The 23,808-nt window shown below is 35.3% G+C and overlaps 1 protein-coding gene across 1 annotated transcript in view; it reads left to right on the top strand.

Annotated features, from left to right (window-relative positions):
- Slh (sec1 family domain containing Slh) overlaps positions 1-23,808 on the top strand; it is a 349,840-nt gene that overhangs the window by 73,659 nt on the left and 252,373 nt on the right. Inside the window, exon 7 of the mRNA XM_090408533.1 lies at positions 3,638-3,727. Coding sequence (XP_090264659.1) covers positions 3,638-3,727 — 90 coding nt within the window. The remainder of the gene's footprint in view (positions 1-3,637; positions 3,728-23,808) is intronic.

Genomic DNA, 23,808 nt, shown 5'->3' with positions numbered 1-23,808 from the left:
AGACCTGTCAGACCATGCACTTCAAATATGTCACAGAATCAATTGGAAAGGCACCAAAACCTGGTTTGAAAGAAAGTTCAATGAGCTTGTGAGATGCTGAAACATCATCTGAATCTCAATAAAAATGATGGAGTAATTCCAAGAATCTGGAGGACCCCGTCTGCAACCTATATAACATCCAGAACATGGCAGAACCCCAGCACAAGAAAACCTTAATATAAGAGTACTGTAGAGATGTGTTTAATGTAGTTCCACTATAAAACTTTATTTTGTATTACATATATATAAGTATAAGAAATTTAATTTGGTAACTAATTAACTTATATTTGTGTATAACTTTTTATTTATTATTATTATTATTTTATTTATTTTTTTTTTTTTTCCCCACCCTAGCCAGCAGTCAGGCTAGGGTAAACGATTAACAAAGCATTTAGATTTATCTTACTTTTGTGTAGTGTCATGTAGTTTGTGTCCTGTATATATGTATGTTTTCCTGATGATGACCTTGATACAGAGGTCTAAACACTGAGTGTTATTTTCATAATTATACTGTAAGTAAAGTAATTACTCCAACACCTGTAATAAATTCTTCACAATGAGTACTTTCAAATGTTTCTTGCTCAATAACTAGATTTGATATATATTGAAAATTTTTGTTTTTATTTACTTGGTTACAAAGTAAATTATATTTTACAAGAAATGGTATTCCTGTCTATTCCTTTACCCAAAATAATCAAACTTTGTTTGATTATTTTGGGTAAAGTGTGCATGAAGTATCTTCATGAGTTTGTTTGCTTACAATTGGGTAAAGGAATAAACAAGAATATAATTTCTTGTTAAATATAATTTACTTTGCAACCAAGTGAAAAGAACTCAACTATGTCTGATCCAGTGTGCTTTAAAAATAGATGATATACCTTTTTTGCTTGTATATGGGAAATATACAACTTTTGCATTGATTCAACCTTGGTATCTTCCATGGTCTTTCTCCCACTGATAAATCCTCACACTGATGGTAACTTGCTTTCAGGGGAGTAGAGAGTTCTGCTTGGTGGCTGTTTTTTACCTGTCACTGAGTAGAACCACCACTGAGTTTCCTGTCCTGAAGTGATTCAGGGCAGGAGTTGTGAGTTGAGAAGTGATTCTTTAGAGTGATCTAAATTTCACTCAGAAGTATCCTGTAATCTCACATGGAGAGGTATCCCACACTTTAACATACCTCAACAAATAAAGATTGGAACTGAACTGGGTAGTGGCCCTTTCCAAAACTGGAGAGACTGTTGCTGAAAGGAAGTACTATGAGTGATATGAGATGAAATCAGAAAAAGTAAGAGATAAAATGAAAGATCAGGAGAGTGGAATGGATGAGACTGAAGTGCTTGTTAATGGAATAGTAGTAGTGTGAAAAATGAAGAGAGAACGTGAACACAAGAGAGACAAGGAGACACCATGTAGAGAATGGATGGTGGAAGTAAATTGTGTGTGTGTGTGTGTGTGTGTGTGTGTGTGTGTGTGTGTGTGTGTGTGTGTGTGTGTGTGTGTGTGTGAGAGAGAGAGAGAGAGAGATCAGAGTAATAGCCCAAGATGTGAGTGAGGAGAATAGTTAAGTAAGAGATAGATACATGGATATATGAGATATAAGAGATATCTCATATGAGTGATATGAGATGAAATCAGAAAAAGTAAGAGATAAAATGAAAGATCAGGAGAGTGGAATGGATGAGACTGAAGTGCTTGTTAATGGAATAGTAGTAGTGTGAAAAATGAAGAGAGAACGTGAACACAAGAGAGACAAGGAGACACCATGTAGAGAATGGATGGTGGAAGTAAATTGTGTGTGTGTGTGTGTGTGTGTGTGTGTGTGTGAGAGAGAGAGAGAGAGATCAGAGTAATAGCCCAAGATGTGAGTGAGGAGAATAGTTAAGTAAGAGATAGATACATGGGGTAAGTGGTGATAAAAGTGATTGGACAGGTGTGATGGGGAAATTACAACCAACAGGTAGCATGGATAGGATTTGGATATATACCTAAAAGTGGCTGGTGTGAATGCCAGCAGCATCAGAAATAAGAAAGATAAAATTTTTTCACTGATTGAATTTTTGTCCAAAAATTGGGATAAGTGAAGCACAGCTGGATTATATAATTTTGGTGCATAACCCCCTATCTATCCATCAGCATCAGTATTTCCTAGTCTATCCAACTAAATGTTGGATAGACCAGAAATGTGAAAGGTGGTGATGTAGAATTGTAAGACCAAGTGTAAGGTCATGCACTTGAGGATGAAGAGATTACAAGCTGTGTACTATGTTAATGGAACTAAACTGCAGGGATTTGGAAGTGATTGTGGAGTTGAAATTTGGGGGACATATTGCTAAGGTAGCCAAAACAACAGCACATCTATGTAGCTGTTGAAGAACATGCATATTTGCTGAACACACCTGTCAACAACATGGTGATGGTGAATAAGAGGGATTATGATAGAAACATATAAGTTATTAAAGGGGTTTTATACAGTTGCCAATGATGACTTTTATTTCAATATATAAAAGGAAGGGGAAAAAACAAGGCGGTATCTCTGGAAATTGTGTAAAAGTGGGATTAATAAGCATGTAGGATTAGATTTTTGTGCTTTGAGGTTGGTGAATGAGTGAAATGGGTTGCCAGAGATGATGGTTGTTGTTGAGTGCTTCTTCAGGGAATAAGTTCTAAAAGTGGATTGGTATTGAATGAACAATGATTAGAGTGCATCTCCCACAATGAATCTTTGAGGCCACAGAAATTCTTCAAAAGTAATGAAATCCCAGAACACTTCTTTCGTATAGCACTTTGGTTCATTTATTCCTTGTTACTTTTGCATTATAAAACATTTTTTTTTTTATAAGGACTTTTCAACTGAATCTGAATTGGCCAATTTCACATAGAGATGGAAGAGGTTTTTCTCTCTCCCTGAATATTGGGTATTTCATCCATCATTGCATGCAAAGTCCACAGACAATATATTTATCTCGCAGCCTCAGTTGCTTTTGGTATAATCTAACCAATCAACCAATTATCCATCCATTTATCTAAAAAAAAAAAAAAAATGAGATGCCATAATCAGTTCATCTTTTCCACTGTTGAATTCTACACAGGTAATGAAAGTTCTTTTAAAAAAAAGCTTTCTTCCTAGTAAATTTCAAACTAAAATTTTGTTTTTCAAAACTTAGAACAGTACTATGCACTGCACTTTTTTTTTATTAATTTTCATTTATATTGGGAAGGTGCTTTTTTTCCTCAAATTCACTGTGATGAATTTTTAGTGCTATAATAAGGGATTGATCCTCTGTGATTCAGCTGTGCAAGGAACTTCAATATCAAATAGTATATCCATCTAACCTTCACTATAACCATACCTCTTCGTGATGATGATGCTAGTGGACTTAGAAAATAATTCATCTCAAGAAAAAAAAATTACTTTGGATTAATTTTTCAGTAATTTATTTAGTTATTTTTATGAACCCTCTGAATTTTTCAATTAACTATTGTTTACTTATTTATTTCTTTAAGTTGATTTTAAAGTTGGGGGTAAAAATGATTTTTAGCTTGCATTTTATAATTTTTCCTTGGAATATTGCTACATATATATATTTTTTTAAAGCTATCAATAAAGGTGATGTAAAGGATACAGAAATGGAATCTGTTATTGATAAAGTAGTAGACAGCTTATTTTCAGTGTTTGTCACATTAGGTAAGTATTAAATCGCATTAAGATTGCTTCTTTATTATTTTTATGATGGTCTTCTTCTAATCTTACCTAGTATACAGTCAAAATAAGTTATGTTTATGATCATCATCATATACTGGGAAAACAGTAATAGATAGCTTAAATTGCACAAAGAAATATATTGTACTGAACATGATCCTAAAAATCATCTCTTGGATTTAATAGTTTGAGGCCCGTCTGTCCCAGACAATGCCTGTCATGTTTTGCTTTAATGTCATTCACTATCACTATACTCACCACTTCTTCATGCAACATCCACTCGTCACGAGAAAAATCCACCCTTCACTTAGCTAACTGTGCTCTTACTTCACTTCCCAGAATGTCTTTCATTCTTTCTCTTTCTACCATATATTGAAAAATTTTTCATTGATTGCTAGGAATATAAATTTATTTTTTTAAAATCCATTTCCCATCATGTACCTTATTTGTTATTTGCAACTTTGCAAATCACACTATCTTAATCCCATCCTCATATTCAACATTCCATAGGCCTTGATGTCATTACAATTATCTGGCTTTTCCTGTTTCCACATCTCCCTTAAAACACTAGCAACCAAACCTCATACAGTTCTTTAGATGTTTTTAGATCAAGGGGGAAACAATATAAAGAGGACCAATATCATGCTTATTCTTACTCATCACTGTCCTTTTCAACATAATTTACCACTTTTCCAGTGTCCCCTAAACTTCATCGCTGCCCACTATCTTTGATCCCGAGCCTTCTCATTCTCAAAATGCAATATTGATACGCAGACTAAAATTCCTTCAGTCCAATATCCTCTATCCATGCTTGCTAATCTATTCAAATGATCTTAATTGTAGTACTCTGTCAGTCATTCATCATCAGCAAAAAACTCTATACCCATCTTCCCTTCAAACTAACAGTATCATTAATTTTCAAAATTAAATAGCAATAGCCCAAGAATAGAGGCCCTGTAGTCTTCACTTATTCACCTTTCTCTTTGACTATTCTTTGTTTTTCCTATGCAGGATATGGCTGTTGACTGTTGATCATTATGTAAAACAATCTTAATTTCCAGTACAGTGCTCAGAATAGTTTTTGCTGTCTTTCATTGGTTACATACTGTGATCTTCAGCTAATTGTGGTTATATATGAAATGATGTACTGGTAGAATTAAAAGATGCATTTGTCAAGTAGTGAAAAATGTGTTCATGTCCAAGTTTGGCCCTGCATCCCCTTGATTCTTGCTAACCATTTCAAAACTTTTACGTAGGAATCGCTGGCACCAGTCCTTTCTGGAATTAAAGAAATTACTCATTGGGATCAAAGAAGCCAAGCAGCACAGCTTTTATCTGTGATTTCTGAAAATTAACCTTTTTTTGGTCTGAGGATTATTCTGGAATCACACCAACTCTCATCAGTAATAATGCCATTTTCTGAATATTGTTATTACTGGGAGTAGAGTTGGTTCTATATCAACTGTTTGAACAAAATCTCAAGTATCCATTTTCTTTTTTCTCATCATGAAAGAATAATTACTGAATGCAGATGGTGTGAGGGTGACAGCTGCACAATTGCATCCATTGAAGAGGTAGCAGTGAGTGCAGTGTTGCATACATCATGTTGATAGCTTTTATCAAAATGGGCATTCATTAGATGAAGAATCTCAGGTGTATGTGAAGGAGATATTAGAACTGTTCCACAAACTGAATAAGAATTTGCCAATAGGGACTAATAGGGTAGCATGAATACTAAGAGTGTTCAGATGAACTGGCTATTCCTTTGACCAGACTATGTAATTTGAGTCTTAAAACAGGGAAGATTCCACAGAATCTAAAGAACATATGGTAATTCTATTGCACAAGGGCAGTGCAAAGACTGATGTATTCAACTGTCGACTTATCAGTATCTCTGGAGTTGTGGTGAAGATTTTGGAAAAGTTAGTAAGAGCTTGCATTCAGAAATGGGTTGACTGAAAATCTATACTTTGAAATAAAGAGCATAGGACGCTAACCTTCAGAGATAAAAGAGTTATCATTCTGTTGTATAAGAACCTGATCAGACCACACTTAGACTATTGTTCTCAGATTTGGTCCCCAGGATTTGAAGGGGATAAATTAACTGTGGAAAGGGTACAGAGACGGATAACAAAGATGGTTTCAGGATTGTACAATGTTAGTTATGATGATCTGCTGAGGGAATGTGGACTGCAGATTTTGGTAGATGGAAGGAGAGGTGATATGATTGAGACTTTTAACTGTTGAGAGGTGGTTACAGGGTTGACACTGGGCAGTTCTTTCGCTTGGTTGAACAGTGGAAAGGAGTGATGGCAAGAGGCCATCCCTGGAAGTTACAAAAGGAAACTGTGAGCAAGAGGGTGAGGAGTGGTTTCTTTGCATGGAGGGTGGTTGAACAGTGGAATGCATTGCCTGATAGAGTGGTGAGAGCGAGAACGGTCATTGAGTTTAAGGAGTGGTATGATAGACTTTGTGTTTCCTAGGAGGGACCTCCCTCGAGGAGTCTTGATAGACTGTGTTTCCTAGGAAGGACCTCCCGCAATGAGTCTTGATTCCATGGAGGCCTGAATAATAATAATAATAATTAACAAAGTGTCTAGAAAGACTGAACTATTATTTGTTTCTTTTTTTCCATGGTAAACTGGATTCTAGGGTAAAGACTATTGAGGTGAGAAAGAGGAAAGAATCTAATGTGTCTGGGCCATGAGGCCAAATGAAGAACCCATCAACATATCTTAACCATATAGTAGGTTTGAGAGGAGCCATGTCACGAGCTTGTTTTTCAAAATATTCCATACACCAGTAGAGAACCTCTCCCTGTGGAGGTACCCTCTGTCTGTTTATAAATTTTGTGCTTCCAAAATTTCTCTTGGAAGTTAACTAAAAGCTAACTAAAAGATTAGTATTATTTACTTTATGGATATTATTTCTGGGAAAACTCCCATGTTATCCTCTTAACAAACTATTATATTTATGGCTATTTTGCCTGCTTCTGTTTAGGAGTGCCCCTGTTTAATTGGCTTTTTTACTCACGGATTCTTAGGGCATTGTAGATGTATATTTACCAATAAATATATGTAGCATAAAGGAAGAGAAATTTACACATACCTTTTTGAGTGTTGTGGCTTTTTTTCTTTCTGCGATGCCCAAACTACTGTATGTAGGGGGGGGGGGGGTAGGCAATGTGGGAGAATTAAAAGAAATGGGAAAAAAACAAGGTTTTTTTTTTTTTTTTTTTTTTTTTTTTTTTTTTTTTTTTTTTTTGAATAACGTATATATATATATTATTAGGGATGGGAAGAGCATTTTTTATATTTATATAGGGTGGGAAAGGGTGAATGAGTCGAAAATAGCAACTGGCTTGGTTGTCATCACATGGAGGTCTTCCTCCATGTGTTCAGATGACGACCAAGCATAGTCGAAACGGACTGCACCCCGTCAACCCCCCTCTAAAAATCAGTTGCTATTTTCAACCCAGTCACCCTTTTCCACCCTATATAAATATAAAAAAACGCTCTGCCCATCCCTAATAATATAATATATATGTATATATACATTATTCAAAAAAAAAAAAAAAAAATGGGTTTTTTCCATTTCTTTTAATTCTCCCACATTGCCTCCTCCCCACACACACAGTAGTTTGGACATCGCAGAAAGAAGAAAAGCCACAACACCCAGAAAAAGGTATGTGTAAATTTCTCTTCCTTTATGCTACATATATTTATTGGTAAATATACATCTACAATGCCATAAGAATCCGTGAGTAAAAAAACCAATTAAACAGGGGCACTCCTAAATGGAAGGCAGGCAAAATAGCCGTAAATATAATAATTATTTACTTTATAAATTTTCAGTAGATGTTTTAAAATTTAGTTTTTTTTTATCTAGTGAGTGGTATGACCAGTAAGGAAAGGGGGAGGGGTAAGCGAGCTGATTTGCTAATTTATAGCTGAGGAAATCTGTAGCATTTACTGTATGTCTTGGGGGATGGGGGTGTATCTTTGTTAATCCATATATCCATGGCAGGAGTGGCAAAACTGAAGGGTTTGAATTTTATTTTATAATTTTTTTTGTGGGGTGAGGGAGGCCTGAAAGAAACTTTTTTGGGCAGACTTTTCAATTATTTTGATCGGAGATTTGGTGGGATTGCAATCTAATGGTTTGTAGGTGGAGGGTGAGAATGATGAGAATGATGCCAATCTTTCTATTGTATTCACTGGTATTAAGAATGTATGTCTTGGGGGATGGGGGTGTATCTTTGTTAATCCATATATCCATGGCAGGAGTGGCAAAACTGAAGGGTTTGAATTTTATTTTATAATTTTTTTTGTGGGGTGAGGGAGGCCTGAAAGAAATTTTTTTGGGCAGACTTTTCAATTATTTTGATCGGAGATTTGGTGGGATTGCAATCTAATGGTCTGTAAGTGGAGTGGTCTCTGAGAATGATGCCAATCTTTCTATTGTATTCACTGGTATTAAGAATAACAGTAATGCTACCCTTATCAGCTCTTGTGATGACTGTACTGCTGTCTTTGTGCAGTTTCTCGAGGTCGCTGAATTGGCAAGTAGATTTCCTTTAGGAGGAGAAGAACAAGAAAGAATCCTGCCAATGTCAAGCCTATACGAATACCGCATTCAACGTTGAACATTAGGTCTAATACTTGCTTCAGAGCAACAGCATAATTATGGCCAAGACTAAGGGCACTGTTGGCAACAGTCCTGGGCCTTTTTGATGACATGTTAACTACAGTTTGAAGAGGTTGAACTACAGACAGGTTTCGAATCCAGAGTTTCACTCTGCTACGAAACAGATCTCCACTATGCATACTATTTCCTCACTACAACAAACACAGCCATCAGCTCATTGCAGTCTGAGCTCTTTGCTATTCTGAACTCTACTATTTTCTTTGATATTTCAGAAGCTTCTGTTCAGAAAGTACAACAGTCTTCTGGATTCAAAACCTGTACCTGTAGTTAATGGCATCAAATAGGCTTAGTGATGCTCCTTTACTGATCTCTTTTCCTTTACTATTCATATTCTGGATATTTCTCTTGGAAATACAAAATTTATAAACACATAGAGGGTACATCTATGGGTTCTCCCATCTCATCCCCCCCCCAACTTGCAAACTTTTATATGGAATATTTTGAAAAACAAACTCTTCACTCAGCCCCCTCTCAGACCTTCTATCTGGTTAAGATATGCTGATGTGTTCTCCATTTGGCCCCATGGCCTAGACACATTAGATTCTTTCTTTTCTCTCTCTCTCTCACCTCAATAGTCTTCACCCTAGAATCCAGTTTACCATGGAAAAAGAAACAGATAATTGTTTAGCCTTTCTAGACATCTTGGTAAATGCTTCCCCAATGGTAGCCTGTTCTCAGTATGCAGGAAGCATATCCACACAGGCAGATACATTCATAAACTTTCTCAAGAATATGATATCATTAATACACTAACCAATAAAGTCTATAACTTTTGTTTCAGTGAGTCCTCTCTTAAAGCAGAACTTAATCACATACACCACACTTTCTTATCTACTAGCTACAGTTTCCACAATATCAAAAAAAAATATCCATTCCTTACCCCAGTCCTCAAATCTTCTCTTTAGAAAGATTTTAGTAATGCTGACATCATTCTGTATGTCTGAGGCACATCAGAAAAAATTGCCAGAATCTTAAAGAAATACAATCTCTGCATGACTTTCAAGCCCCACCAAAAGCTTGCTACCCTCATGCATTCTACTTGAAGATCATTTCCCCCCCCCCCCCTCCTCTCTCTCTCTCTCTCTCTGTCTCTGTGCCTGGAGTGTATAAAGTGCCCTGCTCTTGCAAATCGACCTGCTAAAGACAGACAGAATGATCAGCCAACATCTGCTCAGAAGAACACAAAAATACATCTGCAGTCCAGTCATGAATGTGGTCACCATTCTTTAGATACAGTTCATAGAATCAACTGGAAAAAGACTAGCATGCTCCATTGCAGTAAATTTAGAAGAGAGTTTTTTTGGAATCTACAGATGTTCTCAAAAATCAACCTAATCTAAATAATACGGTTATATAAAATTTCCCAAAATATGGAAAACACTAATACTAAGAGAACCCAGTTTACATCCTAGGCAGAAAACAGGTTCCTTCCCCCCCACACACACACCTAGGGGTGTTACAAGTCTCATATTGTAATCCTTGACAATGTCAAAGTGACTGAGAAGAAATAGTGGAAGAATTGAATAACACTTTTAATCCTTTTTTAGTGGTGTTTTATTCTATTAAGCCTTAACACATGGTCTTGCAGAATGAGTGGAATAGGCTAGAATTTTGGCATGTAAAAATGTCTGTCAGTTCGTTGTTACTAAATGTAAAGCCATGCACTTCGGTTTGATTAGATATCCAGTGTCATATTGGTGGGATTATGCTAGAGCTAACGGATCAAATTAGAGATCTTGGAGTTTTAGTAGATAGGAAGTTGAAGTTTAAGCACCATATAGCAAAGATTACAAATGCAACTCAGAGATAATGGCAATGCCGAAATGAGATTTGCCATGTAAAGATAAGGAAATCATTTTGCCTCTCACTTGGACTCGTCTGGTCTCCATGATGATTCTCATACAGTGGAGAGAGTGCAAATGAGAGTGTTAAAAATGATATCACAATTGTGGAATACAGATTAAGAATTTGTAGTCTGCAGACACTGGCAAATAATAGACAAATGAGTGATATCATTGAAAGGGTCATACAGAATTTCATTACATAAAATTTTTCATTTTATGGATGGCGATGAAAGGATGAGATGACATCCTTGGAAGTTGAGAATGAATGCTATCAAGAAGGGGAATGAAAGCTACAATTTTCTCTCATACAGTGGTACATGATTGGAATGAATTGCCATTAGATGTGCTTGCAAGTAGTGTGAATGAATTCAAGAACCATGACAGCTGGTGTGAGTAGTACAAGAGTGGTCTGAAAAGCTCTCGACCATAGATGGCAACACTATCAGCAAGATTTTTTTTTTTTGTAAGTTGGTACATCTGTCATAAGCATCTATGTGAAATTGCAAGTCATTCTATCAAGTAGTTTGTTTTTATACAGCTGTCTGAAGCAAAAGTGTTGTCTGTATCACTTGAAATGGATAAAATTGAGTATTGTCCGGTTATAAAATTCTTTGTAAAAGAAGGTTTAACACCAAAAGAAATTAATTTCAAGTTCATAAAAGTTTATGGGCACTTTTCCTTCATTTTCAACAATCAAGAAATTAGCTGCCAAGTTTAAACGTGGCCATACCAGCCTTGAATATGATCCACATGAAGGACGTCCAAAAAGTTTAACAACACCAGAAATCATTGATTAAGTGCACTTTATGGTTATTGGATGACCAGTGGGTCAAATTGCATGAAATTGCTGAGACTATAGGCATTTTAAAAGAATGTGTAGGATATATTTTGCATGAAGAATTGCAAATGAAAAAGCTTTGTACAAGATGGTACCACGCTTGCTCACAGCAGATCAAAAATGCCCTTGCATGAAAATCTCTGAACAGTGCTTGGAGCATTTTTTGTGCATCGATTTATTACTGTGGATGAGACTTGGATTCACCTTACTTACTATTATAATAATGGAATTAACTCACATCAATTATTCTTTATTCGTAGAATTTTTGCCTGAGTATCACAAGCATCATCAGTACAGGTACAAAGGCTAATTAAACAATAACTGGTTATATTCACAAAGCGCCACCTAAGTAGCTAAGGTTAAATTTCCTAAATTTATTTTTAAAAAAAAAATTTTTTTTTTTTCAATATATATATAAATATATATATGTGTGTATACAATTACAAGTTAGGAAAGATTTGCTGATTTATAGAGTACTATCTCCCACAAGGGGGAAAGACGTAGACCATCGGATCTGTTTAGGTTAGGGACGTGAAGTAAGTTTCACATGTTTCTTTGTAAAGTCATTGCATTAGGAACCGACTTTTGTAAATTACTTTTGTCTTGTTCTACTGAACTCTATGTCTGGTGTTGATGGCATGCTCTGCAAGTCCAGACTGTTCAGGTTCAAGGTACTGGATGTATGACTTATGTTCTTCTAACCAGATCAGAGCAGATCTTCCTGTTTGTCCAAAATACAAAAACCCACACAAGCAGGGAATCTGGTAGACACCTGGATAGCTGAGATGTTTACTTACATAATTTTGATATTTTGTAATTGAGACACTTACAAAATATCAAAATTTCTGTGAAATTTACTCACTTCTTCAGCTGGAAGAACTGCTACGTATATAAAAAATTTTGTGGATTTCAGAAATAAAATTTCTGATCTGCATCTAGACAATTCGGAGATTATGATTACTCTAGATATTGTTTCGCTATTTGCGAATGTTCCATTGGCAGACACCATTGAATTACTACACCAAGAATTTCCTCCAGACATAGTCAAATTATTTGAATTTGTAATAAAGTCCAGTTATTTTTCCTTCAAAAACTAGTTATACTAACAAATCAGAGGAACAGCAATGGGTAATCCAATATCTCCTGCTATTGCCAACTACTTCATGGAGCACTTCAAACAACGTATATTTGACAACATTACATCCAGACCTAACCTTGGGTTCAGATATGTGGACGACATTTTTGCCATATGGAAGGGCACTTAGGAAGAATTACATCAGTTTCTCTCAAAAATAAATACACTTCATCTAAGGATCCAGTTCACCCTAGAAGTAGAAGTAAATAAGCAGTTAGCGTTTCCAGAGCTCTTAATTCTTTGCCAACCAGATGGTAACCTACAATTCACAGTCTATATGAAGGAGACTCATACAGGCCAGTACATCTATGCTGAATCACATCGCCATCTCAGTCAAAAGGCAGGTACCATTAAAACACTAGTTCATAGAGCCCATTCCTTTTGTTCTTCAGAAGAACTATCACAAAAAGAATTACAATATATTAATTCCTCTTTCAAATCCAATGGTTATAAGAATTCCTTCATAAAAAGAGCTTTAAGTAGTCGTGCTCCAGTATCCTCTTCAAATACAAAAGAACATACGCGTATATCTATCCCCTATGTACAAAGCATTAGGGAACTCATAACTACAGTGTTAAAACAACTAAATATTTGTGTGGCCTTTCGACCCATCAGAAAAATCTCCACATTCCTCATGTCTCCAAAGGACAAGCTCCCACATCTCAGCTATCCAGGTGTCTACCAGATTCCCTGTTCTTGTGGGTTATCATATTTCAGACAAACAGGAAGAGCTGCTCAAGTCGTACATCCAGTACCTTGAACCTGAACAGTCTGGACTTGCAGAGCATGCCATCAACACCAGACATAGAGTTCAGTGGAACAAGACAAAAGTCATTCGCAAAAGTCGGTCCTAATGGAACAGCTTTACAAAGAAACGTGAAATGTTACTTCACTCTCCCTAACAGATCCGATGGTCTACGTCTTTCCCCTTTGTGGAAGATAGTACTCTATAAATCAGCAAATCTTTCCTAACTTTTAATTGTATACACATGTATATTTATATATACAGGGTGTTCGGGATAAATTTGACATATTTATAATTAATTATATTTTTCCGTAAGTTACATGTATTAACACACACTTCTCTTCATTTAAAAGTTTGGACCCTTCTTCATTCATATACAAGATGTCAGAAAGGATGGATAGCTGGAACCCACCTGAATCATGGAAGAGAATAACTTGTATCATGATGATTCGTGCCCGCCATCAAAATAAGGATATTACGACTGCTGCCCAATGCTCCCTGAATACAGTAAAAACAATCAGGCATGAACTAGAGACTTGCAATGGTGACTACGAGGATGTAGCAAGAAGAAAGATCCCTAGCAGACGATCTGATTGCGTTCGTACAGCAGAATTCCTCGCAAATCTGCAGGAACAGGTGTTGAAGAACCCTGGCATTGGAATTCGGGCTTTGTTCGTGGAGTTGCTAACTGTAGTCAAGCCCTGGATAACAAGGGTAGCCAATGGTAGGCCGTATGTATGGCAGCAGGATTCGGCCCCTTGCCACACCTCTGGGATAAGTCAAAAATGGTTGTCTGAAAATTTCTACGACTTCACCAGTCCAAATGTTTGGCCTCCAAACTCCCCAGACCTTAACCCCATGGATTATTTTGTATGGGGCACAGTTGAAAAAGACACCAATCGCACTTCCAGTAATACAAAAGCCCAGTTAATGGATAAAATTAAAACAGTTTTTGCGGCCCTTCCCAGGGAGACTGTAGCATCAGCTTGTTCGAGGTTCCGAAGCAGAATTGAAGCTGTGATCGATGCTAATGGTGGTTATTTTGAGTAAATCTTGTTGATAGTATTGTAATTAACTCTGCCTGTAATGTTTTTTTGTCAATTCATTAAATTTAATAGATACAAAGAAGATTTTCTTTTTCCTTACGAAACTGTCAAATTTATCCCGAACACCCTGTATATATATTGAAAAAAAAAAATTTTTTTTTTTAAATTTAGGAAATTTAACCTTAGCTATTTAGGTGGCGCTTTGTGAACATAACAGTTATTGTTTAATTAGTCTTTGTACCTGTACTGATGATTCCTGTGATACTCAGGCGAAAATTCTACGAATAAAGAATAATTTATATGGTAGTTAATTGCGTTATTATAATAGTAAGTAATATGTCTACTCACAGTATTTCCTTATTGAAACTTGGATTCACCATTAGACAGCAGTCAAAATAGTCGAGAGAAGCCGTTTGTTCAGTGCCAAAGAAGACAAAGTTGGTTTCATCAGCAGGAAAGGTCATGGCATGGGTGTTTTGGGATGCCAAAGGCATTCTGTTTATTAATTATCTTGAAAAGGGTAAAACAATAACTGGGGAATATTATTTCGATCTTTTAACCAAACTAAATGAAAAAATTCTTGAGAAAAGACTTGGTTTACAGAAGGAAAAAAATCATCGTTCATCAGGACAATGCACCTGCCCACATACCTGTTTTGGCAATGGGAAAATTAAGAGATCTGCACTATGACTTGTTGAAACATCCACCCTATTCCCCAGATTTGGCTCCCTCTGACTTCTATCTCTTCCCAAAACTAAAACTCTTCCTCGCTGGTCAGTGTTTTTCTTCGAATCAAGAGGTGATTGCAGCTGTAGAGGGGTAATTTGCAGATCTTACTGAGAACCACTATAGGGAGGATAATGGTGCTGGAGCATCACTGGAATAAATGTATTAGTCTTAATGGAGATTATGTTGAAAAATAAAAATGATTTTGAAATTATAAATTCGTTTTTTCATTGTTAGGCTGGGAACTTTTCAGACTACCCTCATATGTAGTCTCCCTCAATGTGTCCCTGGCAATCTCTCTTGATAATAATATAAATAATATATAAAACAAAAAATTTCTTTTTCACTCTTACTGACATTCTCACTGTAAATTGGCATTCACTTGCATAAAAATTGCATGCTTTGTTAACCATTTCAAGACTGCAGATCATCTGCTGTCATCCACTTTAAGAGTTGGCAGAGTTTTCTATTTAAAACACTTAAACCAGTGAAATGTTTATGCATGGGAATAGAGCTACCCATTCAAAAGATTTCTTATGGTTTAGTGTTTGTGTTTTGAATTTTTCTCCACCTTTACACAAAACTGTTGATCCATTGTTCCATTTTTGTTTTTGACATTAGACAGTGCACAAAGAACATTTCTATGTCTATATATATATAAAAAAATTAAAACCCAAGTATTTTGGTTTGGCAGCACTGCCAAGATCACTTTTCTATAACAACCTTTCTTTCCTGGTATGATAATTCAATATTTTTTTTTTTTTAATTCATCCTCATTACTTTTTTGACAAAAATTAATTGGTGATACAACAATCACCAAATTGATAGAATTTCTTAATCATATTTATTTGCTGTTTTAAGGATACTTGTGACATAAGACTGAATGATATATGCACGTAAACATGAGAAAGATATTTAATTAACCAAATATTTCGGTCTGGAAATAGCAGACCATCCTCAGTGGTATTACAAGAACAGTTTTAAAAAAATACAAGCTAGAATACTAACAACAGATCGTTAAAAATAGAACACGCCATGTGATGTTATATCACTAAGTATGAAATGGAATATTTTGAAGTAGAGACATGATTGGAAAAAAAAAAAAAAAAAGAGTAATCTTGATTAGACTTTCCCAGATTTTTGATATAGATATACAGTCATTACGATTCAGGTTGGGACGATGGAGCAAGGCCTCCACGCTTTCCTTGAACAAACGTTCGAACCTATAACGGGATCTTTGTAAGAGGCAAGTCCTGGGCCAAAAGATGCTGTGGTCAGTTTCATTCCCGTGTTGAGCCAATCCAGACTTTTCAGGTTTGTTGTGAAGAATGGAGGATTGATGTTCTTGGATTCTTTTTTCAAGAGAACGTCCAGTCTGTCCAAAATAAGAGAGATCACAGTTGCAAGGAATTTGATAAACTCCAGGAAGAGATAAAGTTGAGCGTTTGTCTTTAGGAGAAGGAAAATGAGAAGACAGTTTGTTAATAGGTGAATACGTAGTTGTTAAATCATATTTCTTTAAAATTCTTGCGATTAGTTCTGAAATACCGGAGATATAAGGAATAGGCACTCGACGTATTGAAACTTTGTTGTTTTGTGGAGGATTATACGAACTGAGAAGATGTTGAGTACTTTTTTCAGAAAAGCCATTGAGTTTCATGTGTTGTTGGATAGTAGAAAGTTCTTTCTGTAGATAATCAAAAGTAGAACAATTAGTTTTGGCTCTTCTGATGAGGCATTTTATAATTCCTGTTTTTTGACATGGATGATGGGCTGATTCTTTAAGAATATAATGACCTGTGAACGTTGGTTTCCTGTATACTGTAGTTGTAAGAATATTTGAAGGTGACTGGATGAGGAGAACGTCTAAAAAAGATAACTGGTTTTTTTCTTCTATTTCCATAGTAAACTTTATACAATGATGCAAGGAATTAATACTGTTTAAAAAAGAAAGTAAAGAGTTTTTGCTGTGAGGCCAAATAGTAAAGATGCCATCTATATATCTTACCCAAAAAGATGGTTGAGGGAAAATAGATGAGAAAAGGACTTTTTCTAAATGTTCTAAATAAAAGTTGGCTTAAGCAGGAACTTCCCATGGCCTTTTCTTCTACTTGGCTATAAAATTTATTTTGACATAAGAAATATCCAGAATGTATTATGAAATCGAATAGTTTTATAATGTCTTGAGGAAAGATGTCAGCAAGTAATTTTAAAGTTTCCTTGAGAGGTACATTGGTATATAAAGATTCTATATTAAAGCTAACCATAAGATCTGTAGGTTGTAATGAGACATTTTTAATTTTTTTTAAGAAATCTGAGGAGTTTTTTAAAAAAAGAATTAGAGTTGCCAATGTAAGATTTCAATAATTTAGCTAGATATTTGGCTATACGGTAAGTAGGAGAATCAATACAATCTACTATTGGACGAAGAGGATAGTCAATACTTGTGTTTACGTGCATATATCATTTAATCATATTTATGATGCAGATATTATTCCTGAGGAGTGGCTAAAATCAACATTTATACCATTATCAGAGAAAGCAACCAAATGCTAAAATTGTAAAGAATTCAGAATAATTGGCCTAATTCAAGAGTTAGCTCATGTTCTTAAAATCTTAAAAATCATAATTTTTGTGAATATGAAGAAAATGCAAAGAAGCTGTTGGCGGGAAAGGTTTAAACCTATCATGAGAAAAGCTAACTTCTCTATTGTATTCAAGTATAGATAAGAGAACTATAGACATAATCAGAATGAGTTTGCATGCTTCATTGGATACCAAAAAGCTTTGACAATATGTCATAAGAAACTGATAAATATACTATTATTGAATTGGATGAAAAATATTAGAATTGTAAGAATTTTGTACCAAAAGATATCATCCCCCTTATACCAAAGCAATGAATGTGCATATTGCTACTTTCATCATTTAGACATTACAAAGTAGGAAACACGCTTCATGAAATTTAGCTTTATATTCTTTCCCATGGCAATATTGCTATACATTCATCATTCTATGCTGTGCCAGAATGATGAATGTATTGCTGTACATTCATCATTCTGGCACAGCATAGATTGTTCAAAATTAAACTCAAATCTGCACTTAAGTCAAATTTATCATTTCTGAACATTTGTGATTTTGGCATAAAGAGGACAATATCGGAATGCAAATATAAGAGGCAGCTGGAGAACTCATGGGAGATTGAAATATGAAGAGAATAGAATACATACTAATGTTTAACATATTGAAATCATGACAACTTGTGCTATAGGCCCTGGGAATCCCAGGGCTATATATTTGGCATTTCACTGTGCTACATACAAAAAAAAAATAAGTTTTCTTTTTTATGTATTTTATTAACCAAGTATGTATATATATATATATAAACATCACAGAAAATAAAATTATATTAAAATTATAGTGGCCCTATTACTCGCACACACATTCATAACCTTAAAACATTGGATCAATCCTTTTTCACATTGAATACAAATTATCTGCAAAGGCAGAAGTTAACATATTTTAGTTAGAGATTTAAATGGACATACATGAAAACTTAGCAAATCTTTGCCAAGTTTTTTCATGCATGTCTTTTTCAAGTCTGGAAAGTCAAAACATGTCTTCCACATTTCAAGTGTTTCGAGTTGATGGAAGTTATAGGGGAAACAGCGGCAACAAATTTCCTTGCAAATTTCCTTACAAGTACCAAAAATATTAACTTCATAACTGTCAGTTATCCAGCACTGAACAGAATACAGCTGGTTTGGAATGTTCCTATATTTCTACTTGATAACTGGCAGTTCCATAAACACAGAGAATATCTTTTCATCCAATCTTCAATTAAAAAACACATCACAATAGTGAATATACATTAACTTCTCAACAGAAACTTAAACAATTCAGGGAATCTGCTGAAAATTGCTATTTGTTCTTTATTTTCTTTATTTCTTAAGGCAGTCGTTTACAACTCTCCCTTTTTTTCTTCTGTCCATTCCATTTTTTTATCTCTCTCTCTCTCTCTTGTGTGTCAACTGTTTGCTTCATATCACAATAGAGTATATGCTGTATTCTCTGATTTGTAATTGTATAAATATCATCATAACAGCCAGGTATCACAAACAGCAAAAATAAGTTTTCAGTAATGTCACACTGGATATGTTTATTGGCAGTGCAATTAAGTTTCTTTTCCCCTAGATGACTATTTCATGTATTCAGCTTAAAAAAGTGTACAGGCATTTTAATTCTGACAGTCTAGAAAGATAAGGTATGTATAACTTGCCAATTCTTGTTCTTGGTGCTAAATTTGAATCTAATTCTGCCAGTGACTAACCATGAGGTGCAGTTCAGCCTCTTTAGTCAACTACTAATAGCTAAATTACAAGTACTGCTGCTATAGTCTTCTTACAGTCGAATATAGTTTTAACACAATTTTATCAACATAACATTATTTTTATATCTTTTATTCTGATTTTAATTAACTATCAGTAAAATCTTCCTTAAACAAAATCATTTAAAGAGATTTAAATATCTTTATGCCATCACCTGTTTATTGTTTACTCAGAAGATATATTTTCTAGACAAGATAAAAGAAAGGTATCAAATAAATGAGGCTTTCCTTAACAGTAACTTATGCTGAAGATGCAGTGCTACTAGCTGAACTGACTGCAGAACATTTGCTAGTGACTGCATAATAAAGGAAAATTTTAAAAAAAAGAAGAAAAAAAAGAGCCTTGAGATTAACCCAGACAAACAAAAATCATGATAGTAATTCTGATTACTCTGCAACCATCATATTTCTATATTGGTCACTGGAAAAAAAAAACAGGGGATGGGGAGAATAAATACAGTTAAAAAACACAAGCTGCCTTATCTTGGTCGTGTCATGGGGGTGGGGGGGGGGGGGTAATACAACCAATAACTAAAAGAAAAATCAAAGGTGAAAGTACAGGGAGGAAAAGCAAGTTGTCTAGGAAATAAGAAATGCAAGCTGTCTATAGCTGCAAAAAAATAATATGCCACAGTTTTCGCTTTAACATTGGTTTGGAAGGATCAATGTTTTTTTAGCTTTCAGCCTGTTTTTTGAGGAAAAGTTACAGTTGGTAGGAGTGTGGTTGTGATCCACATCAATTGCATGCTTTTCTAATAAATGGCAGTAGCTTAAGTGCACAAAGTTGATCTTAACTTTTTTTAAACTACATATATAAACACAGTCTTTCAATAATAAAATAAATATTAACATGAATCATTATTCAAATTAAGGGGATATTAAATCCCACATTGTTTTAAAACCGAATAAGAAACTCAAAGATTGGAATCAGAGAGTTTCAAGCCAAATATAGTAAACTATAAAAGTATCGGCGGTTACTACCGTGAGCTAATGCAAGTAGTCGTAGTACAATCTCAGGCAACTCGTTGCAAAGGTGGGGAAAGTTCTGATCACTAATCTTGGTATTTTCCATAATGTAAAAACACATTTCCTAGGAAATGTATGCTGGTATTACATTATGGTGGGAGGTCACTACCCAGACCGGTTTCAGCCTTTTTTGAGGCTTCATCAGTGAGTAGCTAGACCAAATAGATACCAAAGGGTATGGCAAAAAGAACTTATATACTCTGCTATACGAGTTGTCAAACGGGTGCAACCATTAAGTTACTTAAATATAAAGAGCCAGTAGGCTTCATTTTGGCGATATAAACATTATTCAAATTAAGGGGATATTAAATTCCATATTGTTTTAAAACCGAATAAGAAACTCAAAGATTGGAATCAGAGAGTTTCAAGCCGAATATAGTAAACTATAAAAGTATCGGCGGTTACTAGCGTGAGATAATGCAAGTAGTCCTAGTACGTAGTACAATCTTAGGCAACTCGTTGCAAAGGTGGGGAAAGCTCTGCTCGCTAATCTTGGTATTTTCCATAATGTAAAAACACATTTCCTAGGAAATATATGCTGTTATTACATTATGGTGGAAGGTCACTACCCAGACCGGTTTCAGCCTTTTTTGAGGCTGGAACTGGTCTGGGTAGTGACTACTCACTGAGGCTTCATCAGTGAGTAGCTAGACCAAATAGATACCAAAGGGTATGGCGAAAAGCACTTGTATATTCTGCTATACGAGTTAAACAGGTGCAACCCCTTAATTTGAATAATGTTTATATCGCCAAAATGAAGCCTATTGGCTCTTTATATTTAAGTAACTTAATGGTTGCACCTGTTTGACAACCCGTATAGCAGAGTATATAAGTTCTTTTTGCCATACCCTTTGGTATCTATTTGGTCTAGCTACTCACTGATGAAGCCTCAAAAAAGGCTGAAACCGGTCTGGGTAGTGACCTCCCACCATATTGTAATAACAGCATACATTTCCTAGGAAGTGTGTTTTTACATTATGAAAAATACCAAGATTAGTGATCAGAACTTTCCCCACCTTTGCAACGAGTTGCCTGAGATTGTACTATGTACTAGTACTACTTGCATTAGCTCACGCTAGTAACGGCCGATACTTTTAAAGTTTACTATATTCGGCTTGAACTCTCCGATTCCAATCTTTGAGTTTCTTATTCGGTTTTAAAACAATGTGGGATTTAATATCCCCTTAATTTGAATCATGTTTATAAAAAAAGAGGAATACACTTATACATTCAGTTACTGTTTTTTAAGCATTTCTAAAGTAAATCTACCTGGTTCTCCAGCTTGGCTGAATAGACATGCTATCAACTCAGCCATCATCATCATCAAATTCCTGATATGTACCCTCAAGGGGTGTACAGGATATGATAGTACTATATGAAAAATTTACATCATTACTAACTTCCTATCTACAATTTTCCTCCAATTCAGTCTGTTACTTGTCAAGACGCCAACATTCGTCTAAAGCACTTTGTACCGTATCAATCCACCTGTATCTTGGTCTTCCTCTGGCTTATTTTCTGCCAATCTGGCAGACAACACTTGTTTCGCTAATCTTTCCTTGCCCATTCTGTTTAAGTGACCATACCACCTAAGATTAGCTCTGCTAACGCATTCCTGGATGCTGACAATGTCAAGTTCTTTCCTAATATCCTCGTTTTTAATATGATATTGCCATTGATGCCATCTGTTCACGCCCCTCTTTCTCAGGGATCTCATATCTGCGGTCTCTAGTCTTTGGTCAAGTGTTTTACTTCTGACCCAGCTCTCAGATCCATAAGTTAAAACTGGTTTGAACACTGTCTTGTATACAGCTAATTTAGTGTTCCGACTAATTTCTCTCTTATTCCATATGAATTTATTCAATTGACTTCCTACCACATCAGCCTTGTTGATTCTGTTATCTATTTCCATATTTAATTTACCATCTGCACTAAAAATCGTGCCTAAGTAGCTGAAATGTTTTACTTGTTCCACAGGTTCTCCGTTCAAAACACAGTTGACATTTTCAATGATTCTACCTATTTTCATTGTCTTTGTCTTTTTATTGCTGACCTTCATACCATATCTATTACAACAGTTATTCAATTTAGTCAGAGAATCTTGCAAACTTGTATCAGATTTATTTAGAAGTATGACATCATCTGCATAAAGTAAAGAGCTGACATTAAGATCTCCAATTGTGATATTATGTTTAATACCACTTTCCTTCATAATGTGATCCATATAGATAATGAATAACAGAGGGGATATTGTACATCCTTGTCTCACACCAGATTTAACATTAAACCATCTTCCTGTACTTCCTTCAATTCTAACTGCTGACTTACAACTCAAATACAGACTAAGTATTGCTTGATATAATGCCCCATTGAAACCATATAACTTTAGCGTATTGAATAGCTTCTCTCTTGGCACCTTGTCATATGCCTTTTCCAGATCGACAAAACTTAAATACAGATCTTTGTTATATTCCCATGCTTTCTCGACTATTTGTCGTAAAGTGAAGATCTGATCCTGACAGCCTCAATATGGCCTGAATCCAGCTTATTATTCACCAAGCTTTTCTTCCACAATTCTTCTCAACTGGTTCTCAAGTATACTAGCATAGATCTTGCCAGGAACACTCAGTAGGGAAATACCTCTGTAATTCTCACATTCAGTTTTATTTCCCTTTTTATATATGGGTACTATTAGAGCGCTACTTCAATCATCAGGAATTCGTCCCTCTGTCCAGGCCTTCTGAACTATGCAGTGCAGCCACTGTAAGACTTTTATACCATCTACTTGAATATCATCTACTCCTGCTGCCTTTCCACATTTCAAGCCTTTGATGGCTTTTTCTTCTTCAAGTATGGATATGTATTCCTGACTGTATGCCTGTTAAGTGTTTTTTACCACTGTGCTATCACTGCTTGTTTCATTTAGCAATTTTTCGAAGTAATTACTCCATACTTCAAGGATATCTTTTTTCCCGTTTTCATGTCACTTTTATCATCTCTAATTCCTTTTACAGCATTCTTTCCTCCATTTCTAAGCTTCTTCAATAACTCCAGAATATCTTACCACCATCTTGATATTTATTTTCTATGTTCTTGCCAAAGTCTTCCCATGACTTTTGTTTTGCTAGTTTTACACAGTGTTTAGCTTTCTTACATTTGTCTCTGTATTCTGTAAGAGTAAAAGCTGACTTATTTGCCAGGAACTTTTGATATGCTTTCTTCTTTTCCTTCACTGCCTCTTTAACTTCCTGTGTCCACCATGGAGTTCTGATTTTTCTATCCTTGCAAACAACCTCACCACATGCCTCTCTGGCTGAATCAATCAGGGTTTTCTTTAAGGCTTGCCACCGAATCTCCAAGATTTGGTTCCTGTTCTCAAACTTTTATTTTTTCTTCAATAATCATTGTATATTTTAGTCTACAGTTGACATCTGAGAGCTGCTCAACTTTTATTCCCTTTAAAATTTTCTTACATGGTATTCTTTTCAATATGAAATTCAATTTCATCCTGCTCAAGACTAAATAGTGGTCACTTCCAATTTCAAATCCTCTGTACACTGTGGTGTCCTGCACCAGGGAGAAAATATCACTATCAACAATAACATAGTCAAT

Source organism: Typopeltis vanoorti, chromosome 18, assembly GCF_054136105.1.
Source record: "Typopeltis vanoorti isolate ZY-2024b chromosome 18, IOZ_Tvanoo_1.0, whole genome shotgun sequence".
NCBI classification, from domain to species: Eukaryota; Metazoa; Arthropoda; class Arachnida; order Uropygi; family Thelyphonidae; genus Typopeltis; species Typopeltis vanoorti.
The sequence above is the reverse complement of the archived record's forward strand: the minus strand, read 5'-3'. Positions and strand labels throughout refer to the sequence as shown.